Genomic DNA, 20,457 nt, shown 5'->3' with positions numbered 1-20,457 from the left:
CTTCCCTCCCATCATTATTTCCGGTTAAGTAAAACATTACATCTTGATAACCCTACAACGCAGTTCACCACAGGGCCAAGAAGGGTATTGTGACAGAATTTTCTTCCTTCGTCTGTTTTTTAATTTTTCTTGTACTTGGGGCTTGCTTGGCTGCGACGAATCTAATTTAATAATCTGACACACTCACTTATGAGAGCCGCCGTCAAGGTGAGCAGTTGACTAGCAGCTTCCAGGCGTTGTGCCTTTGGGACCATTCAGTATCCCTACAGCCCCTGCTCTCCCAGAGGGAGGGGATGTAAGAAGTAAGGGAGAGGATTCAATACCAAATAAAAGCTGTGCTGTCTAGCTAACAGTAGGTTTACAACCTACTGCAAGTATATATCAGCCCCCCACTCCCACACCATAATGGAGTCCAAACTCTTGGACACTTCACTTCCGGGTTCTTCTTCCCCCTCCTCTCTGTTTCTCAGGCTTATTTTTGCGGGCTTTGCAATAAGCATGCTCCAAAGAACAAAGAAGGGACTAAAAGTCTCTGTGTCACTTCAGAGAAAGTACGTTTGTTCCAATCAGAACTACTTTTTGCCTTACATGGGCATACGCCCCACCCCCAGTAAGGGGGTAACTTCTGTAGTACTCAGCCAATGAGGAACCAGGGGAGGGACTTGCCTCTGTAGTGCTCAGCCAATGAGGAACCAGGGGAGGGACTTGCAGGCTAGGAGATAAATTGTCTGCTGTGACTGCCCCCTAGCGTGCCTTTCTATCAGACACCTGCTCTTGCAAGAATGCTGAATGTTGATTAAAGCCTCGCTTCATGGTGCTCCAAGTCTCCGAGTGCCTCCTTTGATTGGGTCAGTAGGCTTACTTCTCACTGACGGACTTGGGACTTTCTACTGGATAACCTTTGCTCGGGGCTTCCTGGCAGCCTGGCTAAGACTTTTTCAGAGCTGCACTGTGGTCTGAGACTCTTCCGACGCAACCCTCCTTCCTTCCTCCCACTCCCCTCTCAGGCAGGGGACCCGCACTGTGGTCTATAAGGGCTCTCCCCACCGGCTCCTGCTCCCCTTTCCCCCCAACCTTTCAGGCACTGCCCTCAGTAAATCTCTTGTACCTATGACTCTATATCTTGGTGTCTGCTTCTTGGAGGACCCAAACTGACACATGCTCAAAGGATTCAGCAAGGCTTTACCTGTGAGCATTCTGCGGGTCGGTATATCTAAAGTAGTACCAAGCAGAATCAACAAAGGTATCCATTGTGTCTGTCTCTCTCTTGGCGGCTCCCTTGCACCTAAAAAGTAAAGGAAGTTCATCAGTTTCTTTTAAAATTTTTAAATTTTAATGCAGTTTTTCCACCAGCTTTTGGGAAAGCGATGACAACTGAATATCAATTTAGAATGTCCCAAGAACAATGCTTCATCACGGATTGGTAATTCAGAGGATACTCTCCTTTTGTATTGTTCGGTACATGATGTTTTGAAGAAATTTACAAATAAAAATTTAAACCTTCACCAAGTAAAAGCGTTATTCTCCACTTGTCTGAATTTTACCTGGTAGAAAATCTAACAACCTAAGAGGATAAGCCCGGGGGGTCTCTTTTGCACGTTAACTTCTATTTTAGGCGTGTCAAGATTGCCTTCAGCCAATGCCTAGTTTATGATACTTGTGAAGGAAATCGACTTATAAAGAGAAGTTGAAAACCAAATGTAGATGTGCTAAAGAATAAACTTGGGTTTTCCCTATCTCTACTAGGGCCAGGGGTGCAGAATTCAAAACCTTGGGAAGAGAGGTCACCTTGGAGGTCCAAAGGCAGTGGCGTGCTGGGGCCACCTCTCACACCGGCTTGTGAGAATCAAAAGTTCACACGTCTTCCCAGCTCGGTGACAAGTCATGTCGAGACAGCAGCCCGAACCTAGCCCTTGCAGAAGTACGTACACTATAGAAATTGGCAAACTCCACAAATCAGAAGCTCCCCTCCAACACACCCCCTGCTGAAGGATGGGATACAGAAGGGTAAAGATAGCCCTACCATTCAAGAAAGCAAATGAAGTGAGATCCTTGGAGTGTGAAGGGCTGAAAAGAAAAAGCAATCCTCGAGATGGGGATGCCTGGGGAGGACTAAGGTTCCACAAGGGCCCAACGGCTGAACCAGTTCCAAAGCACGTGCCCAGTGTGATGGGCCCACGGAACCACACAAACCGGGTGCAAAAATCCTACAACTTGCAGGAACCCAAGAGAGGGCGCCCTTAGTCCGGCCTAGCCTAGGAAGGGCTCAGCCTCCCTGCCCCCATCCCCGAAGACTCCTCCAGGCTTGGATCAGCAGTGATGGGTCGCGCCATTTATCACCAGCTGCGGACAGGGGCCCTTTGTGGCAGGGAGAAGGACTGCTGGAGAACACAGTTCTGACTCCAGGCTCTGCCTTTTGAGACACAGATGTAGGACCAACCACCCTTCTAAAATAGCTGCCCTTTTGGCAGTCGGAGTCCTTGGGGGTTCTTGGAGATTTTGAGGAGGGACGTGAGGAACCTCAAGAGGGTCTGATGAATCTTCTGCTCATTTTGCATGCAAGGGCATGAGTCTGCTTTTAATTTAAAAATAAAAGAAGGCTTGCATTTAGAGCTTGCATCTGTGAAGCAGTTCATACTGCCTTTACAGATAATACTGAAGGAGACAGCCATCACCACCCCCCCCCCCTACCCCCCAAGCTCCTGCTGATTAAATAGAAGCTGAGCAGAGAGACAGAAGCCCCGGATCTGGCGGGGCTCTGGGACTCACAGGGGCCTCCTTCTGGGGACAGCGGTGGGCCCTGGGGGCAGATGTTTAGGGGAGGGAGCCCGAGGGAATCCTGTTTCCTACCGCCCGGGGCTACTAGAAGCCGCCGACCTCAACAGCACATCTCTAAATTAAAGCCAGATCTTTTTAGTTGGAAAGCAATCAACCAGAACGTAGACGCTATTTGGGGAAATAATTATAACACAAAAGTTCCTTATTCTCCCGCACTATTAGTGCAGGTGTACAGGTCAGGCAGAAAATTCAGGGCTCAACTGATCAAAGGCGGAATGTCCGCCGACAGCTTGCCAGGTTGATTTTCTTTTTAGTGGTCACGTTGGGCCTTGAGGACACCAACATATTTTACGACCGACACGAAAAGCTGGTGATGTGGCCAGGCTACTTGGTAAGTGGGAGAGACAGGTGCTGGTGACGGTGACAATGGTATTGTCATTAGGAGCGCCAACGGTACTAACGAGGGCGGGGGTGGGTGGCAGGCAATGAGCCCAATGCTTCCCAGGCATTCTCTCATTTAATCCCGGGAACCCCGGGGATTACGAGGTAGGTACTACTCAAGTCCCCATTCTGCAGTAACTGAGTAACCGAAGTCCAGACAGGTTAAGCAATCTGCCCACGGTCTTGGAGCTCAGGAGTAAGGACTCCACACCTGTTGGGCTCGGGCACCTGCGGTCCTTACCACTGGACACGCTGGTTCCGTGACTGTCAGCCCTAGATGCTCACTAGAATCGTCCAGGGAGCCTGGACCAATACCAAAGGCCTGAGCTCTGACCTCCAGGAAGCCACAACCAGGGGAGGAAACCTTCTCCCCACCGCAAGGGCCCTGGGCTGCTGCAGCTGGTGCGCTGAAGGCCACCAGTGTCTCCGGCAGAGAGACCCTTTTGTCACCGCTTATCAATACGGAGGGTGTGCTGGCTTCTCCTGGAGCCCACGTTTCTATCCCCAAAAGACCCAGAGCTCCCTATGTTCCTGCCCACAAGCCTTATCTTAAAACCAGCTGGGTGAGGACCCAGGAGGACAGTGGTAACACGTCCATTCACTGACTGGTAAGGGTCACTGTGCAGGATTACATGTCTCAATTCTAGTCTCCCGAGCGGCCCTTCGAGGGGGTTTAGTTTCTGATAAGAAAACCGAAGCTCAGAGAAGTTAAGTGACTTTCCCAAGGCCGCATGGCTAGTTAGGAGGCAGGGCCAGGCCTTGGACCTGTTACTGTCTGACTCCCTAGCTTGGGCCCTGCAACTGCACTATGGTTCCCTGATTACCAACCTCGTAATTCAGCTCTGTACTGGCAGAGGACTACATTTTAACACCCTCATCGCGATCTGTAAGGCCCAGAAAAAAATGGCTTCTCCACAGAAGGAAGCAGAAGATACACAGCCAGTACTCGTTACTTAGTTGTTTAATCAGCCGGTCTGGTATCACAAGAATCACATCTGAGATACGCCGGGGAACGGACGGTGAAACAACCCTACTTCCAAAACGAGCAGGTGTTTCAGTATATTAAAGAGCGAACCCCCTCAGCATACACACCCTCGTAGCTACCACGCTGCTACTTATGAGAAAATCTCCATTGTTACCAAGCCTCTAGGTGGGAAAACCAAGGCAGAGAGGAGACACCATTTTCTCTGCTTCCAAGAAGCTCTCTGGAACATGAAATGGGAGGAAGTGGCCTTTTACAAAGCCATGCTGAACACGTGCGGCTTTCCATCAATGGGACCAGGTGTTTCTGGCAAGGATGTGCATGGACACCCGCTGCTGCTTCTGGCTCAGAGAGGAGAGGAGAGGGTGCTCATCCCGGGGGCCAGGCCTCAGATTCCAGCCCCTTCTCTCCAACGTCCCGAAAGACCTAGCATATTCTTTCCAGTCTGGTCGAAGTGCCAGGTCAAGGGAGCAGAGAGTCTGAGACTCCAGCAGGGTGCTGGGGACCCCTTACCTCGGGCAGGCGCAGTTCACCCAGTCCGAAGCCGTGGCCAGGGGGGAGCCTCCCTTGCCGGTAAAAGCTGTGATGTGGGGCAAGGTCACGGGCAAATCCTGCAGAGGCACCGGCACGGGGCCACAGGCCGGGCAGTGGACCATGGGGATGGGCGTGCCCCAGTACCGCTGTCGCGAGACCAGCCAGTCCTTCAGTTTGTCACTCGTCACGTCTCCACCGACTCTCTTCCTCCGGGCTTTCTGGGTCAAGGCTAGAAACGCATCCTGCCGGTTCATGCCTGTGAACTGCAAGGGGAAAGAGAGAAATCCTAGTCTTCCCTCCCCAGGGACAAGGTGTCACCACCCCCATGCCACCAGACTGCGATTTTCGTGTGTGGTCTGTGCAGGGCCATGTTGTGTTTTCACGAGCCCCGGGTGCCTCTATCTTTGTGGCCCCTTCCTCCTTAGCATAATACCAAAGACTGTATTTTATGGGGCACCTGGGTGGCACATCGGGTTAGGCGTCTGACTCTTGACCTCGGCTCAGGTCACGATCTCACGGTTCGTGAGTTCAAGCCCCGCGCTGGGCTCTGCACTGATGGTGTGGAGCCTGCTTGGGAGTCTGTCTCTCTTTCTCTCGGCCCCTCCCCTGCTTGTGCTCGGTCTCTCAAAATAAACAAACTTGAAAAACATTTGTTAAAATTGTATTTTAGGAGTGTGTGGAATGAAAACGAATGAAATTTTGAAATCCTACAAGTTCACTTTTTTCCCTCTGGTTTTAAAAGAAGTGCAAACCTTGTTGAGGACCCCCTAAAAGCACCGTCAGCCCCACGCCCTGTGTCCACTGTGTCTAACGGGGAAACCGGCTCCAGTTCCGCGGCTCTCCTCATCACCTGAGCCCCGAGATACTGCAGACATCAAAGGCTTTGAGCTGCCAACAAAGAACTGCATGATATGCATTTCTAATGACCAGTCCCCTGTTGGGGGAAACATAATCTGGAAGAGAAAAGGTTCAATATCCTGAAGCCGAAGGAATTTCAGGCAAAGCAGGGGAACGAATTGGAGCCACAGCTGGAAGGACCAGAACCACTTCTTCTCTGTTTAAATGCTCTCGATTTAGAGACAGCGGAGTGAAACACAAGTAGAAAAGAGAGGGGCGCCCGGGGGTCGCAGTCGGTTAAGCGTCCGACTTCGGCTCGGCTCACGATCTCCCAGTTCGTGGGTTCGAGCCCCGCGTCGGGCTCTGGGCTGATGGCTCGGAGCCTGGAGCCTGCTTGGGATTCTGTCTGTCTGTCTGTCTGTCTGTCTCTCTCTCTCTGCACCCCCCCCCCCTCATGTTCTATCTCTCCCTCTCTCAAAATTAAACATTAAAAAAAAATTTTTCTGGGGCACCTGGGTGGCTCGGTCGGTTAAGCGTCCGACTTCGGCTCAGGTCATGATCTCATGGTCCGTGAGTTCGAGCCCCGCATCGGGCTCTGTGCTGACTGCTCAGAGCCTGGAGCCTGTTTCAGATTCTGTGTCTCCCTCTCTCTCTGCCCCTCCCCTGTTCACGCTCTGTCTCTCTCTGTCTCATAAATAAACGTTAAAAATTAAAAAAAGAAAAAAAAAGAAAAAAATTTTTTTCTAAGTTGAAAATAGAATTTCTCTTTTCATCTGATGCCCTTCTCAGAACCAAACTAATGGTAAGAATGGAACCGGCATGGAATGTCAACGGGGGGCTCGGGGGACCCCGGAATTGGTTCACTGAAGACGGCCCGCATACCTACTATGTGCCAGGCTCCTGCCGGGCACTGGGGGCATGAAGATAATTATGCTCTGCCCCCCGCCCGCAAGGAGCTTACGAGCATGAGGCACATGCAGAAATACGTGCAGCTGTTGATCAACAGCAGCCCCGTCCTTGGGGTCTGCAGGGTCTCCCGAAGAACACGCAGTGCTCGCGACCGCGGCAAGGCCCGCACTCCATGCTCCACACCCCAGCCATCACACGATGACGGGGCAAACGATCACAAGCTCTCTTGGAAGTCTACCTCCTCCACGTATCACTGTCTTTACATCCCAGAGGCTCACGGATGACAGGAGCCTCTCACCACCTGTTCCCCCTCCACCTGCCAAAAAGCATTTGTTGTCCTAGATATTCAGTCTAGAGCCTGGAGAGCCTAATTTTGGCCACAAGTGCCTCCTCTCTTGCCCTGCTGAGACATCGAGGGCTCCGCTACGGGCACGTTGGTTTTGGCTCTGCACCTCCTCCAGGGAGCCTGCCCCAACACGGTCGAAGAGAAGGTTTAAGGTTCTGTATCTGAGAGCATGACTCACATCTGGGGATACCATTTACGAAGTGAAGGCACAAACACGAACTCAGAAAACGTCACTCACATAAGGAAAAAAAGTTGGCCACACTCTTATTCTTTGTATATGTCTATCTGTATACATATCTACAAAATAGCCCATAGCCAGGGACTCCCAAACCTGAAAATCCCAGAATTCCAGGTCTAACTGAATCAGGATCACCCAGCCTGGGGCCAGTAAGCATCTCCTGGGCGATTCAGAGACACGGCCAGGGAGGCACTCACTAGGTGACACCGGCAGTTCCCAGACTCAGCTGCACAAGAGAATCACGTGGGGAGCTCTGAACACGCTTGATGTTCAATCCATGCCTCCCACTCTGTAACCGTCAAATCAGAATTTCTGGGGTGGGACTCAAGCATCAGTAGTTTAAAACACTTTCCAGGTATTTCCGAAGGGCGGCCAAGTTTAAGAAACAGCGCTCTAAACCAGAAGAGTCAAACCTCAATAAGCACACAGATCTCATGGGGGATCTTATTAGACTCAGGGGGCTCTGAGAGGCTCCACATCTAGCAAGTGATGCCTGTGCGGCCGGTCCGGGGACCACACTTTGAATAGCAAGGTTCTGGGCCAGGGATCCTCAAAATAGGGATCCTGGATCAGTAGTAGCAACAGAAGCACCTGAAACTTACTAGAAGTACAAATTCTTGGGTTCTACCTGGGACCGCTGAATCAGCATCTGCCAGGCACTCTGGGTCCGAACGAGGCGCCCATCGACTCTGGGGTGCGCTCAAGTTCGAGAAGCACCAGCTCTGCTGTTTCCCACTTAGCCCTCACCCTACCTCCTCCATCATACTCCCTGGCCTGGGGCAACCGCAAGGCTGAGGTCAAATCCTGCCAGACCTACCACCTGCCAAGACATAACCTGGACCAAATGAATAAACGCGATTCAACTTCAGTGTTCATTTCCATAGGCGAGTTCAACTTGAGGTAGAAACAAGTCAATAATCTGGGGAGAACAGCCAATTTCAGTCACTCTCCCAGGGAATCAGTCTTCCCAGAAGGGGAGATTTTTTTTTTTTTTCCAGCAGGAGATTCCCAGAATAGAATGACTACGATAACCACGAACCTAGGATTAGGCTTGATTTAGAGGTGACAAATTTCTAGATCTTGAAGAAAAGAATGCTGTTTTGTTTTCAAAGATTAAGAAACGAGGCTGCAAGACCATTAGGTGTAGGGATGAGTGAAATGGCAGGTTGTAATCTGCACCTGAAGGAAAACAGCTCATCAGATCCAGGCCAAGGTCATGATCTGAGAAGCTGTCAGGCCCGCGCCATGGGGAACCCACCTCAGCAGAGCTGCGGAGTCTCTCTGTGCCATCCGGCAAAGTCTCGATGACTTCGGAGTAGGGGAGGCCCAGGGTTTGGGCTAAGCTGGCGTCCTCTGGGCTGGTGCTGGGAATTCCTATTCAGAAGGGGAGAAGCATAGAACACCTTCTTTTTTTTTCTTTTCTTTTTTTTTCTTTTTTTTTTTTTTTAAAGAGTGGTTTTCAACGTTTATTTATTTTTGGGACAGAGAGAGACAGAGCATGAACGGGGGAGGGGCAGAGAGAGAGGGAGACACAGAATCGGAAGCAGGCTCCAGGCTCTGAGCCATCAGCCCAGAGCCCGACGCGGGGCTCGAACTCCCGGACCGCGAGATCGTGACCTGGCTGAAGTCGGACGCTTAACCGACTGCGCCACCCAGGCGCCCCTAGAACACCTTCTTTGCAAATGCTCAAGTCAGAGATATCGACAGCACCAACACCCTCGGCTTTAGCTTCCCGAGGGAGACCCTCTTTTAGCTACAGAAGTTACAAAACCACGGCGCATTCCTCGGGAAAAAGGAGCACCGTCTTGGAGAAACCCACCCCCCTATTTCTTAAAGTCTTCATTCTGTGCTTCAAAAAGAGTTGTAATTCTGAAATACACGACTCGGGGTGCTTTGTGTCACCGAGACAGGGAAGCACAAGCATCTGGAGAAGCCTCTTGTCTGAGTTCCCTCAGTGACCAAGGACCGTGGCATTCTCTTGAGATGCAGGGCACCCTGGCATTTCCGGGCACCCTGGAAAAATCCATTTGGTCCGGAAGTGGAAAGCTGACAACTGTGTTTCTGCACGCTGGGCTCTGTTCCCAAAGGCAAAGGTACCTTCATTCCGAACAGAAATTTATTCTTCAACCCACATATGCCCTGGAGACGGAGTTGAGCATAAGTAAATCACTCGTGCAGAGGGCCAAGGCCTACTGTCGGCTTCGGCTATTCATACACACAAGCTTGCCCGTGGGTTCTCAGTCCTGGCACTGCTGGCCTCCTGGACTTAGCTGTGAGGCTGTGCCGAGGACTGTAGGATGTTGGGGAGCGTCCCTGGTCTCTGCCAGTAGCATTCCCCGAGTGTGACAGAAAAATGACAGCAGAACTGCCAAACGTCCCCTGGTGGCCAAATCGCCCCTGGTGGAGAGCTCCTGCTGGAGGGTCAGCCGTGACACCTGCTAACGTCCCTGCAGACACGACGCGTCACGTGGCCACTGGGAGAGAAAACTAAGGGCAACGCATACAGTGCTTTCGGTCACATTTCCACGGGCGACCTCCTTGGAACACCGCCCTACGAGGGTGATTTAATGTTTGGGAGACACGTCCTAAAGCTCCCTGGCGAGACGGAACGCTCCGTGGTGTGATGGAAAGTTCTGTGGTGTTCCGGCTGAGATTACTGACAAAAAGCACCTAACGAGGCAGACAGATGTTCAGAGTGGACTTGAAGGAAGGGTGAGGACAAATGGCAAGCAATAAATATTACTGGAAAGTGTCCATTTGTTACCCTCCCAAAGCGTATGGTTTGGGGTGATGAGGAGAAATGTCCGAAAGGAGACACTGTGGCCAAAAAATTCATGTGACCACATAAAGAATGCCCTGGACCACAGTGTGGGTTATGTGGGGCTCAGCAGGATGTGAACTATTTTATTTTTAATCTTTATTTTTGAGAGAGAGAGAGACAGAGTGAGAACAGGGGAGAGGCAGAGAGAGAGGGAGACACGGAATCTGAAACAGGCTCCGGGCTCTGAGCTGTCAGCACACAGCCTGACGCGGGGTTTGAACTCATGAGCTGTGAGATCATGACCTGAGCCTAAGCCGGGCGCTTAACCGACTGAGCCACCCAGGTGCCCCGGACATGAACTACTCTGTAAAGTGCAGGTGAAATGGCAAAAACACCACTTTATCTCTTTTTTATTTCTATTGCTCTTCTTGGAAGGCAAGAAGCAGTAACTTAGAAAATGTTAATAATGTAACTGTGGGAATTCAAGACAACAGGAAAAATTATTTCCAGGCACATCCTAAAAAAAAAAAAAAAAAAATCAGACTTTTTTTTTTTCTTCCAGAATTTTCAATACTGTGCCAGTAATTTGACTCAAAATACACCCCTCCCCTCACCCCCTGTAAAAGCAAAAAGCCACATCAACAAGAGGTCCTTTTATTGTTTATCTTGGCTGATTGTATTAATGAATCTTACTAATTATAAAATACGTAAGAGTAAATAGAAGGAATTATTTCTCTCAAGCAACACATTTTCCAGGTTCCAATGGTCAGAAGGGAATGGCCTGAATGCCTTAATATCCATTTTCTGTTTGGCCGGTTCTTCAAATCTCTTTGCCAAAAACCGATCTGGGAATTGGGAGGGAAAACGTGATGTTGATAAGAAATGCTATTTCTTCCGGGTGCCACGAAACCGAGAGTGGAAGGAACTTTCTCTGCAGATTCTTGGCACTTTGAGAGTGGCTGGGATCTGCAGCCAGAATACTGGAGAAGAGGGGCGCTCGGGCCCATCCAAAGGGCGGATTTTGCACGCACTGTCATTTAGTTTTCAGCCTTTGGTTCACCCCCGAGCCCCGCTAGGTGACGACACCTGAGGATGAGCGAGGGATGAGCGAGGCCGCAGGGGACATCCAACGCTCAGTTCTAAATGCACCTCCAACCCTACTGCTGTGTCACGGTCCCTTCCCTGGAGGGCTCAAGTTCACCTCCCCCACAGACCTCTGCCAAAACCCAGCCCAATCCATCATGCGTGCTCAGAACCCCCATCTCCACAGTTGCTGTTGGTTCTAGGAGCTCCGAAATCAGATTTCATCTGAGTTGTATTATTCCCCGTACCATACGTATGCGTCTCACCAACTAGCTCTACTGGCCGGATACTTTTTATTACTCTCAATAGCAAATAGCAAGGTGTGGACTCCTGGGTATATTTTCAAACTGTAGTTATTAAATAAGGGGTGTTTAAATGACGGGCATATCATTTTTTTCCAGAGGCAAAACAGACCATGGAGTCAGCAGGGAGCAATTGCAGTTGACCCCGACAGCCTGGGGTTTTGATCGGAAGCCTGCTAAGTATATTATCCTGATTATCCTATATTATTTTAATATTAATATTAAAATATTAAAATTAATATTAAGTTAATATAAATTAATATCAAAATATTATTTTAATAGCTACTCACCTATTTTGGAATCCAGAGAGCCCTCAAAGTCAGCTTTGGCCAAGATAACGACAGGGGCCTCCCGCTGGGTGAGCATGTTCACGGCCGTCACGGGCGTGAGGCAGTCTGAAAACGAGAGCAAGTGACAGCTGGGGTACTCACCATCTGAGTCTCAGAGGAGATAAGTGAGAAAAATAAGCACTGGGACTTCTGTGTCTTGTGCTAACGGTTCAAAAAAAATCTGTTCTCCGAAGTTATCAATGGATAATTCACAGCAGTAGAAAGTCAAAAGGTGAAGCAAATACACAAAAATGTTCATCTATGCTCACAACCAAAGAAGTGAAATGGCGTGTTTACTTTCCAGGCGGTAAAAGACGTTCCCGCCACTCCTTTTTCCTTTTGAAAAGTACCTCAGGGGGCCCCTGGGTGGCTCAGTCGGTTAAGTGGCCAACTCTTGATTTTTGGCGCAGGTATGATCTTGCGGTTGGTGGGTTTGAGCCCCTCTTTCCCTCTCTCTCTGCTCCTCCACTGCTCATGTGCTCTCTCTCTCTCAAAAATAAATAAACATTAAAAAAAAATACCTCAAATATACAGAAGAACAAGCAACACAAACATCTACGATGACTAGGAGATGTCTGGAATTCCAAATCCTTACAAGTGGATAAGAGAGTAGAGAATAACTAAGCAGAGAGCAGGAGAGATCCGGACATATAAAGACAGAACAGTTCTTCCCACTTACTCTTTCTCAGGCGACAGCAGAGGATGTGTTCCAGCAAAACAAAGGGGTAAATTAAGAAAGAGACAGAAACGGGATCTAGGAAACAGAGGCTCCAACAAAGGAAAGAGGGTCAGGAGACTCTCAGAACAAAGAGAGAGGGAAGCCCTAGGCAGCAGATGGGCAGCAGAGGCCTAGAGAGTGACCAGGTCAGGTCTGAGCAGGATAGAGGGCCCAAGAAGCATCTTCCGGGGGGAAAAGAGGGATCAATACATTTGATCTGACAGGTTGGAGTGTGTAGAAAACTTGTATTGAGAGGAGTTTCAAAGAGCCTCTAGGAGGGTGTGGGAAGACTTAGAAATTCAAAGAACACAAAGCAGATGAAAAAAAAAAAAAAAAAAAAAGAAGACATCATTAACTTCAGGCAAAACAGAAAGTACTACCAAAAGGAAAAAGTAACCATAGTGTCCTTGGCTCAGTTGTGAATGGTATTTACGTGGTCGTAACAAAACGCTTAATTTGGAATTATCCAAACAGTGTGCCATCTTAAATGAAGCTTGTTACAACTACCACAGCAGGGAGACGAGCCATTAATAGATGAATCTTCACTGACGATGTGCAGGAATGGAAGCATGAAGACACAAACGCAGTCCCAAAGGAAGAAGGGATGAGGAGTGGTAAACAATCAGCGAGCTCACTTGTGCTTACAGCAACATGAGCAACTGACCGCAGTTATAATTTGTGAACTCTTACTACCTGTATTTGCCTTGTTTTAAGACTTTCTATCATTTATCTGAAATATGTTTTACAAACCCCAAAGTTAGAATATGCCCAGGAAGTAAGATTTATTTATTTATTTTTTGATGTTTATTGTATCTTAGGGAGAGAGAGTGCGTGTATGTGTGCGAGCTGGGGAGGGGCGGGGGGGGGGGGGGCGTGGACAGCGGATCTGAAGTGGGCTCTGTGCTGATAGCAGACAGACCGATGCAGGGCTCGAACTCACAAACCGTGAAGTCATGACCTGGGCCGAAATGAAGAGCTGGACGCTTCACTGACTGAGCCGCCCGGGCACCCCTAGATTTATTCATTTCAAAGAGGGAAAGATAGGCTCTGTAGGCACCTAGACCGGCTCTTCTCACCTTTCACCTTGGCGGCAGGAGGTGGGGGGGGGGGGTGAGGAAGCAAAGGGTGGGCTAGGGTGGGGACAGAGTGACATGCAACCCAAACGGGTCTCCAGGGCAGAGGTTCAGCACCCACGGTACCACAGCTGGGAGGCACCTGCTGCCCGAGCCGCCTAAGTGCTGCCATTTCCCAAAGGGGAGACCCGGGTTTCCGATTCCATACTGCCCCTCCTCAAAGAAGACGTGCACACACGTGAAGTCTGCGGTCACGAGAAAACGTGAGGAGAAGGACGGGAGACGAGGTGTGACAGTCAAAGTCGCCAGGTAATGTCGAGAACTGGTGAGCTGAGGGGAAGCAGGGGAGGCCCATTATCCAGACACAGGGAGGGCTGTACCAGAGAAACACGTGGGGCACAGGCTGACCCCGGACCTGCCTCTCCCTCCGACTCAGCAACAAAACACTTAGCTGGACGCTCGGCTGCACAGCTCACGACAGCACTGCTCCGCCTCCCTTCCGCCGGTGTGGCCACGGGGTACCTGCAGAAGCGACTTCTAGGTCATGCTCTCAGAGGGAAGGAGCACGCCCTTCATTCTCCGCTGGTTACTTAACGCAATGCAGACGATGTGCTGAACGTCTCAGAGCACACAGGGAAGGCCAAGAGCCTTGAAGGGCACAGTGGGACGGCCGAAAGAGCCTTGGCCGTGACTGACTCATAAAGCAGACCTGTTATACTCGCTCTGAGATTCATGTGGGCAGGAAACAAACTTATGTCTTTTTAAGTCACTGTGTCATCAGGACTCTGTCATACCACCAAACTCCTAGCCTAAGTAACACACCTAAAAGGATTCCACGGGGCTGGGGAAGGAAGCTCCTGCTGTTGCTAACACTCTTTGACTTTGACTTTCACGTGATATACATATATTAATTGGATCTTACAAAACACTAATTAATTTTTAAAAAGAAAGATGGAGGGGCACCGGGGTGGCTTAGCCGGTTAAGCATCCGACTCTTGATTTTGGCTCAGGTCATGATCTCACAGTTTGTGAGTTCGAGCCCCGCGTCGGGCTCTGTGCGGACAGCTCAGAGCCTGGAGCCCGCTTTGGATTCTGTGTCTCCCTCTCTCTCTGCCCCACCCCTGCTTGCTCTCTGTCTCTCAAAAATGAATAAATGTTAAAAATACATATATTACAAAAACGTGACCACATGCAAAAGAATGAAGGTGGATCCTTACTTTTGCCATATACACAAATTAGCTCAAAAACGGACTAAAGACCTACATGGAAGATAGGAAGTGAAAAGACAACCCCCAGAACTGGAGAGCATCTTTGTAAATCATATATCTGATAAGGGACTTGTACCTAAAACATGTAAAGAACTGTTAAAATTCAACGACAGAAAGACAACTCAATTAAAAAACGGGCAGAGGATCTGAATAGACATTTCTCCAAAGAAGATACACAAATGGGGGCGCCCGGGTGGCTCGGCTGGTTGAACATCTGACTCTTGATTTCGGCTCAGGTCTTGATCCCAGGGTCATGGGTTCCAGCCCCGCATCGGGCTCCATGCTGAGCGTGGAGCCTGCTTGGGATTCTCTCTCTCTCTCTCTCTCTCTCTCTCTCTCTCTCTCTGCCCCTCCCCAACTTGCGTGCCCACGTGCGTGTGTGCATGCACACACACACTCTCTCTCTCTCTCTCTCTCAAAAAAAAAAAAAAAAACATTAAAAAAGAGGGTACACAAATGGCCAATAAACACATGCAAAGATGCTCAGCACCATCAGCCACTGGGTAGATGCAAATCAAAACCACAGTGAGACACCACTCCTACCCACTAGGATGATTATACTCGAAAAGAAGGACAGTAACAAGTGCTGGCAAAGCCGTGGGGCAATCGGAGCCCTCATACGCTGCTGGTCGGAACGTAAAACAGTGCGGCTGTTGCGGGAAAGTCTGACACTTCCTCGACTAGTGAAACACAGAACTACCATATGAGCCAGTAATTCTACTCCTGGATACATATATGAGGAAATGAAAACATACGTCCACGCAGAAATCTGTACTTATGTGCACAGCGGCATCATTCACAGCAGCTAGAAAGTGGAACCGACATGCCCATCAACCGACGAACAGATGAGTACAATGCATAACATTATCCTGAAATGAAAAAGGAATGGCGTACGGACACAGGCTACAACATGGATGAGCTTGAAAACATTACACTAAGTGAAAAGAAACCAGTCACAAAAGGACAAAGACCGCACGATTCCATTTATACGAAATGTCCGGAATCGGCAAATCTATGAAGCGAGTAGACTAGTGGCTGCCCAGGGCTGGGGGGAAACTGTAGGATTGGGGGCAGCTGCTACGAGCTGTGGGATCTCTCTGGGGTGATGAAAATGTTCTAACACTGACGGACAGTTGTGTAATTCTGTGGATAGACCAACAACCACGGGATTGTGCACTTGAAGGGTGAAACAATGAAAAAAGGAGGGAGGGGCGCCTGGGTGGCTCTGTCGGTTAAGCGTCCGACTTCGGCTCAGGTCATGATCTCGTGGTGTGTGAGTTCGAGCCCCACGTCGGGCTCTGTGCTGACAGCTCAGGGCCTGGAGCCTGCTTGGTCCTGTGTCTCCCTCTCTCTCTCTCTCTCTCTCTCTCTCTGCCCCTGCCCCGCTCACACTCTGTCTCAAAAATAAACATGAAAAAAATTAAATTCAGGGTGAATTTCATGGTATGTGAATTATATCTCAACGAGGAAAAACAAATCAGTCTGTGAACTGATTTGTTCACAGACCCGTACTGGCAGACCCGTAATGATCACAGACCAGCAACTTGCATGCTGTCCCTGGTCCAAACCTATTTCTTAGAAACAACAAAATCAAATCAAATCTGAAGCTCTCAACCAGGTCTAGAGCTCTCCGTCCTTCTCCTTGATCAGGCGCTGGCAACGCAAAGCAGGAAGACAAGGAAGCCACGGAGAAACCCCAAGTCCCCGAAGCATTTCCTGCAGTGGCTCCCTAACTCCCAAACACATCAGTGCAAAGGAAATGTCCCGGGCAGAAAAGGTGCCCACTGCTCCCCGGGGCCCGCCGCTAAAGCCAGCAGGTCTTTCGTGCCCTCTGGGAAAAAACAGGCAGATGGATTCCCTTCGGTGTTCAGCAAAGCGGGCTCCGTGCAGGGATACTCTGCGGAAAACAGGGCTGTGTGGTCACGTAAGTGTGAAACACGCCATCTGCTCTGCTCTCTTAGGCAGTCACGGTGTAGAGCAAAGGTTCCGTCCCCACACAGATACTAAGCAGAAAGAGGGGACGACGACAGCAATTATTGAATGCTCCGGGGCTCCCGGGGAGGGGGGGGCTCTTGCTCTCTGATGCTGTTGACAACAACAGCGTTCTGAGGAACCCTTTGGGGAGACCTCATTTACCCTTTGGGCAAAAACACGCATCACGTAGACCACTGGTGACTCAGCACTGAAATGTTTGGTTCCAAAGCCTCAGGGTTTGAATATTTTAATATTAGAAATGTAAGAAAAGACGCCAGGAAAAGACAGAACAGCTTCTAGAACTCTGGTGATGTTTCCCTATTGATGCTTTTTATGGTTTGTGGCTTCCATCAAGTCAGAGCTTACATAACACGACTTAAGTCAGAGGCGGTCAGCTGAGGGGAGGCGGCAACGTCAATGATGAAAATAAACTCAATTTCAAGAACTCTGGAGGGAAGCACCTGACTTTTTGCTCTCTTAAAGGAATCTATGCCAAATTATAGGAGGCTGAGTGGAACACGGTACTTTTCGTCAATGACATCAGCAACCCAGTCGGCCCGGCCAGGAATCAGGGCGGCGTCCCCGAGCCTCTGCCCTCGCTGCCCTCCAGACACTTCTGGGAGCTGCTCCGGCCCCTCCGTTCTGACCACCGCTCTTCTCCTGTCCTCACCGTCTCTTACCTAAACTCATGGCATGCCACTCCTCTGTCACCCAAGCATCACCCCATCCACGTGTGTCGCCCTCCTCCTCCGAGCCCCTCGGGGCTCCTTCTGTACCCGCAGGGCCTCCGCAACCGCCCTGCCCGCTCCGCTGGGAAAGCCAAACTCACAACGGTCGAGTGTCCTTCCTTGAGTCACAGGACGGCTCTGGGACCAGAACCTTGGCCATCCTGTGCCAGTGTAGGAGCTGACAGACAGAGACCCCCTTAGCGGCTGCAGGGAGATCCAGTGCGTCCAACTGAGTGCTGCCCTGACTTTCAGTGGTCACTAGTCACCCTCAAAACCGGACGGACGCTGGATGGAAAAAACAAGCCGCTCGCCTGATTTGAGCCGGCCGGCAATGGCAAATGACAACAGCGATGTGATGTTTGGGTTTAGAATGTAACCTCAGAGGCCAAAGAAGGCACAGAGCCATATTCATGTGGTGACTTTAAGTGTGAGTTTTGGAAAAACCCTCATACCCAAGGCACCGCGCTGGCCTGACATCACTAGTGAACGCCACGCGTCAAAATCCGGAGACTTGACGTGCAAAATAACCTGGAGACTTTGAATACGTTGATATCTGCAAAGAGGCTATTTCCACGCTGGAAATTAGAACTGGAACATTGAGCGCTGGGCGGAATGTTCCATTTGGAATTATTTCAGAGATTATTAAGAAGAGGTGAGAAGGAAGCTAGTGAACCATTCGCGGTTAAAATACGACGACGATCATGAAACAATGATCACGAAAACATCACTCTTTGCACCTGCTAAAATAAGTTCTTAATTTCTTACACATTAAAATGTCTGGAATTGATGCAGTGCCTCTCGTGTCAGGAACGCCATCTCCTATATATATGTTTTTTCAAAAATTTTTATTTTAGAGAGCATGCACGCATGAGCAGGGATAGGAACAAAGGGAAAGAGAGAGAGAGAGAGAGAGGGAGACAGAATCTTAAGGGGGGGGTCCATGCTCAGTGCCCAACCCAGGACTCGATCTCATGACTCTGAGATCATGACCTGAGCCGATACCAAGAGTCAGACACTTAGTGGACTGAGCCACCCAGGAGGGGTCTCCATCTTTTAGAATATATGATCTCATTAAGCCCCTGTTAATATGACCTCATTTTCATTTGTGTCACTAGATTCACCATAAGAAAACAAAACCCAAGAGCTAGATTTTTACCTTTTTTTTGTCTTTTGATTTTAGATATCATTCAACCATCACAGCCCACAAAGAATCTCAAAATGCTCCTGAGAGTTAAAAACTCAGAGTTTTCCCTTTAAACAAACAGTTGAAAAAACCCAGTATTTCTTTTGAGTAGGTAGAAAGTAAACCAGAGAGAGCTACACTGGACCGAAATCTTAACACAAGTCATGTCTTCCATTTTGATGTAACAAGAGATGACAGCAGATGAGATCCGTCTTGTGCCAGAGTGAATCGCACGTGCATCTGGCCCTCCTGTCGTGACCCCGCGGAAGAAGGCGGACCTGCGGTCCTCTGCGCGTCCCTGAGTGCTTAGCGTGGAGCAGGCTCTTCCTGAGTGCTCACTGATTTGAACCTGGCTTTATACTGGAAGTAACCAGTTAAGTCTCTATTCATTTTTATTTTTTAAGTAGGCCCCATGCCCAGCATGGAGCTTAAACTCATGGCCCTGAGATTAAGAGTTGTGTGCTCTACTGACTGAGCTAGCCAGGTGCCCCAGCAATTATATCTCAAGCGAAGGGACGTTGGGATGACATTGTCTATCTTTCCAGCCTGGAAATTTTTCATTCTGCTTATTTTAAGAATAGCAATGAAAACAAACACACAAACGAACAAACAAAAACTTGACATCACCATGACTATCGTTTCTGTAGTCAAATAATTTAGACCCTGATAATTCAGACTGTGTGCTCTGGGTTGAAATTTAGTCTATGAAAAGAGAACAAGGATGAGATCTTTACAGAAATATTTACATTTCTCCGGAGACCTACTTCTAACGGATGGGGGACTTCCTTTCACCTGCCCGGGGCCCGTACCGCCTTCCTCTGGTAAGAGCCTCCGAGTTTGTTGAGGGGGAGCTACCCCTCCTCACTGGTTATAGTCTTGGTGGTCTAACAAGGAATGTGTCCGCCCTTCCCTTGCCCGAGAAAAAGGCCAAGGGCCTCACTTAACACCACTCAGACACCTTTCCCCACAACAGGAATCTTGGACCAAGTGCCCCAGCACTGAGGGCGAGGTGGGAGCAGATTCACTCAGTCAGTGACGCTCGGCAGACTGTCAGCTCCAGCTGCCAAAACCCCACGGCTGCCCTGGGCCAAGTCTTCTTCCCGACTCGTTCCTGCCGGTCAGCAAGCTTCCCACAGCCTCCAGCATGTTCCCTCTGTCCTCTGGGTTGGCCAGGGATGGATTCTGTTGCGTGCAACCACAGAATCCGGACTAACACACAGAAACTCCCCAAATCCCCACTGACCGATAGCACCTTCTGGGCCGATTCCAGGGCAGCCTGACCCACGGACTGAAGGCGTGTACTGAGGACCGCTCTGCTCATCTGCCCAGATTACGGTGGGAATTCTTTAAAATATTAAAATGAACTTGTTGAAAATGGTTCCTCTGATTCTCACTGGCTTCCTCCCTGTCGCCGTCATCAGGAGAGTTGTATTTGAGGATGGAATTATACATTAAGCGGGAGATTCGATTCCTATCAGAAAAGGGTTTTAAATCTAGATTATATTTAAAGAGAATTGAGCTTTTGGTCAGAAACTCAAGAAGCAGGGGCGCCCGGGTGGCTCAGTTGGTTGAGTGTCCGACTCTTAGTTTCAGCTCAGGTCATGATCCCAGGGTGGTGGGATCGAGCCCTGCATCGGGCTACGCGTGGAGGATGGAGCCTGTTTGAGACCCTCCCAATCTCCCTCCCCTCGCCCTTCCTGCCCCTCCCTTGCTCACGTGTACCCCCCTCTCTCAAAAATAAATAAACATTAAAAAAAAAATTTTAGGGACACCTGGGTGGCTCAATGAAGCATCCAAACTTGATTTCAGCTCAAGTTATGGTTTTGTGGTTCGCGGGTTCAAGCTCCACATCGGGTTCTCTGCTAATGGTGTGGAGCCTGCCACGGGGGATTCTCTCTCCTCCGTCTCTCTGCCCCTACCCTTCTCTCTCTCAAAATAAATAAACCTAAAAAAATTAAAAATTTTTTACATTA

General features: G+C 49.5%; 1 protein-coding gene across 7 annotated transcripts in view; it reads right to left on the bottom strand.

Annotated features, from left to right (window-relative positions):
• LARS2 (leucyl-tRNA synthetase 2, mitochondrial) overlaps positions 1-20,457 on the bottom strand; it is a 190,162-nt gene that overhangs the window by 51,359 nt on the left and 118,346 nt on the right. For 6 of the 7 annotated variants that reach the window (XM_047851020.1, XM_047851019.1, XM_047851021.1 and 3 more), the window contains 4 exons: positions 11,502-11,606; positions 8,324-8,439; positions 4,715-4,998; positions 1,187-1,285 (listed from right to left, as the gene is read on the bottom strand). In XM_047851020.1, coding sequence (XP_047706976.1) covers positions 1,187-1,285; positions 4,715-4,998; positions 8,324-8,439; positions 11,502-11,606 — 604 coding nt within the window. The remainder of the gene's footprint in view (positions 1-1,186; positions 1,286-4,714; positions 4,999-8,323; positions 8,440-11,501; positions 11,607-20,457) is intronic. The other variant, XM_047851017.1, reaches the window with a different exon arrangement.

This window comes from Prionailurus viverrinus, chromosome A2 (assembly GCF_022837055.1).
Source record: "Prionailurus viverrinus isolate Anna chromosome A2, UM_Priviv_1.0, whole genome shotgun sequence".
Lineage (NCBI taxonomy): Eukaryota > Metazoa > Chordata > Mammalia > Carnivora > Felidae > Prionailurus > Prionailurus viverrinus.
Note: the sequence above shows the minus strand (reverse complement) of the source record. Positions and strands in the feature narration are given on the sequence as shown.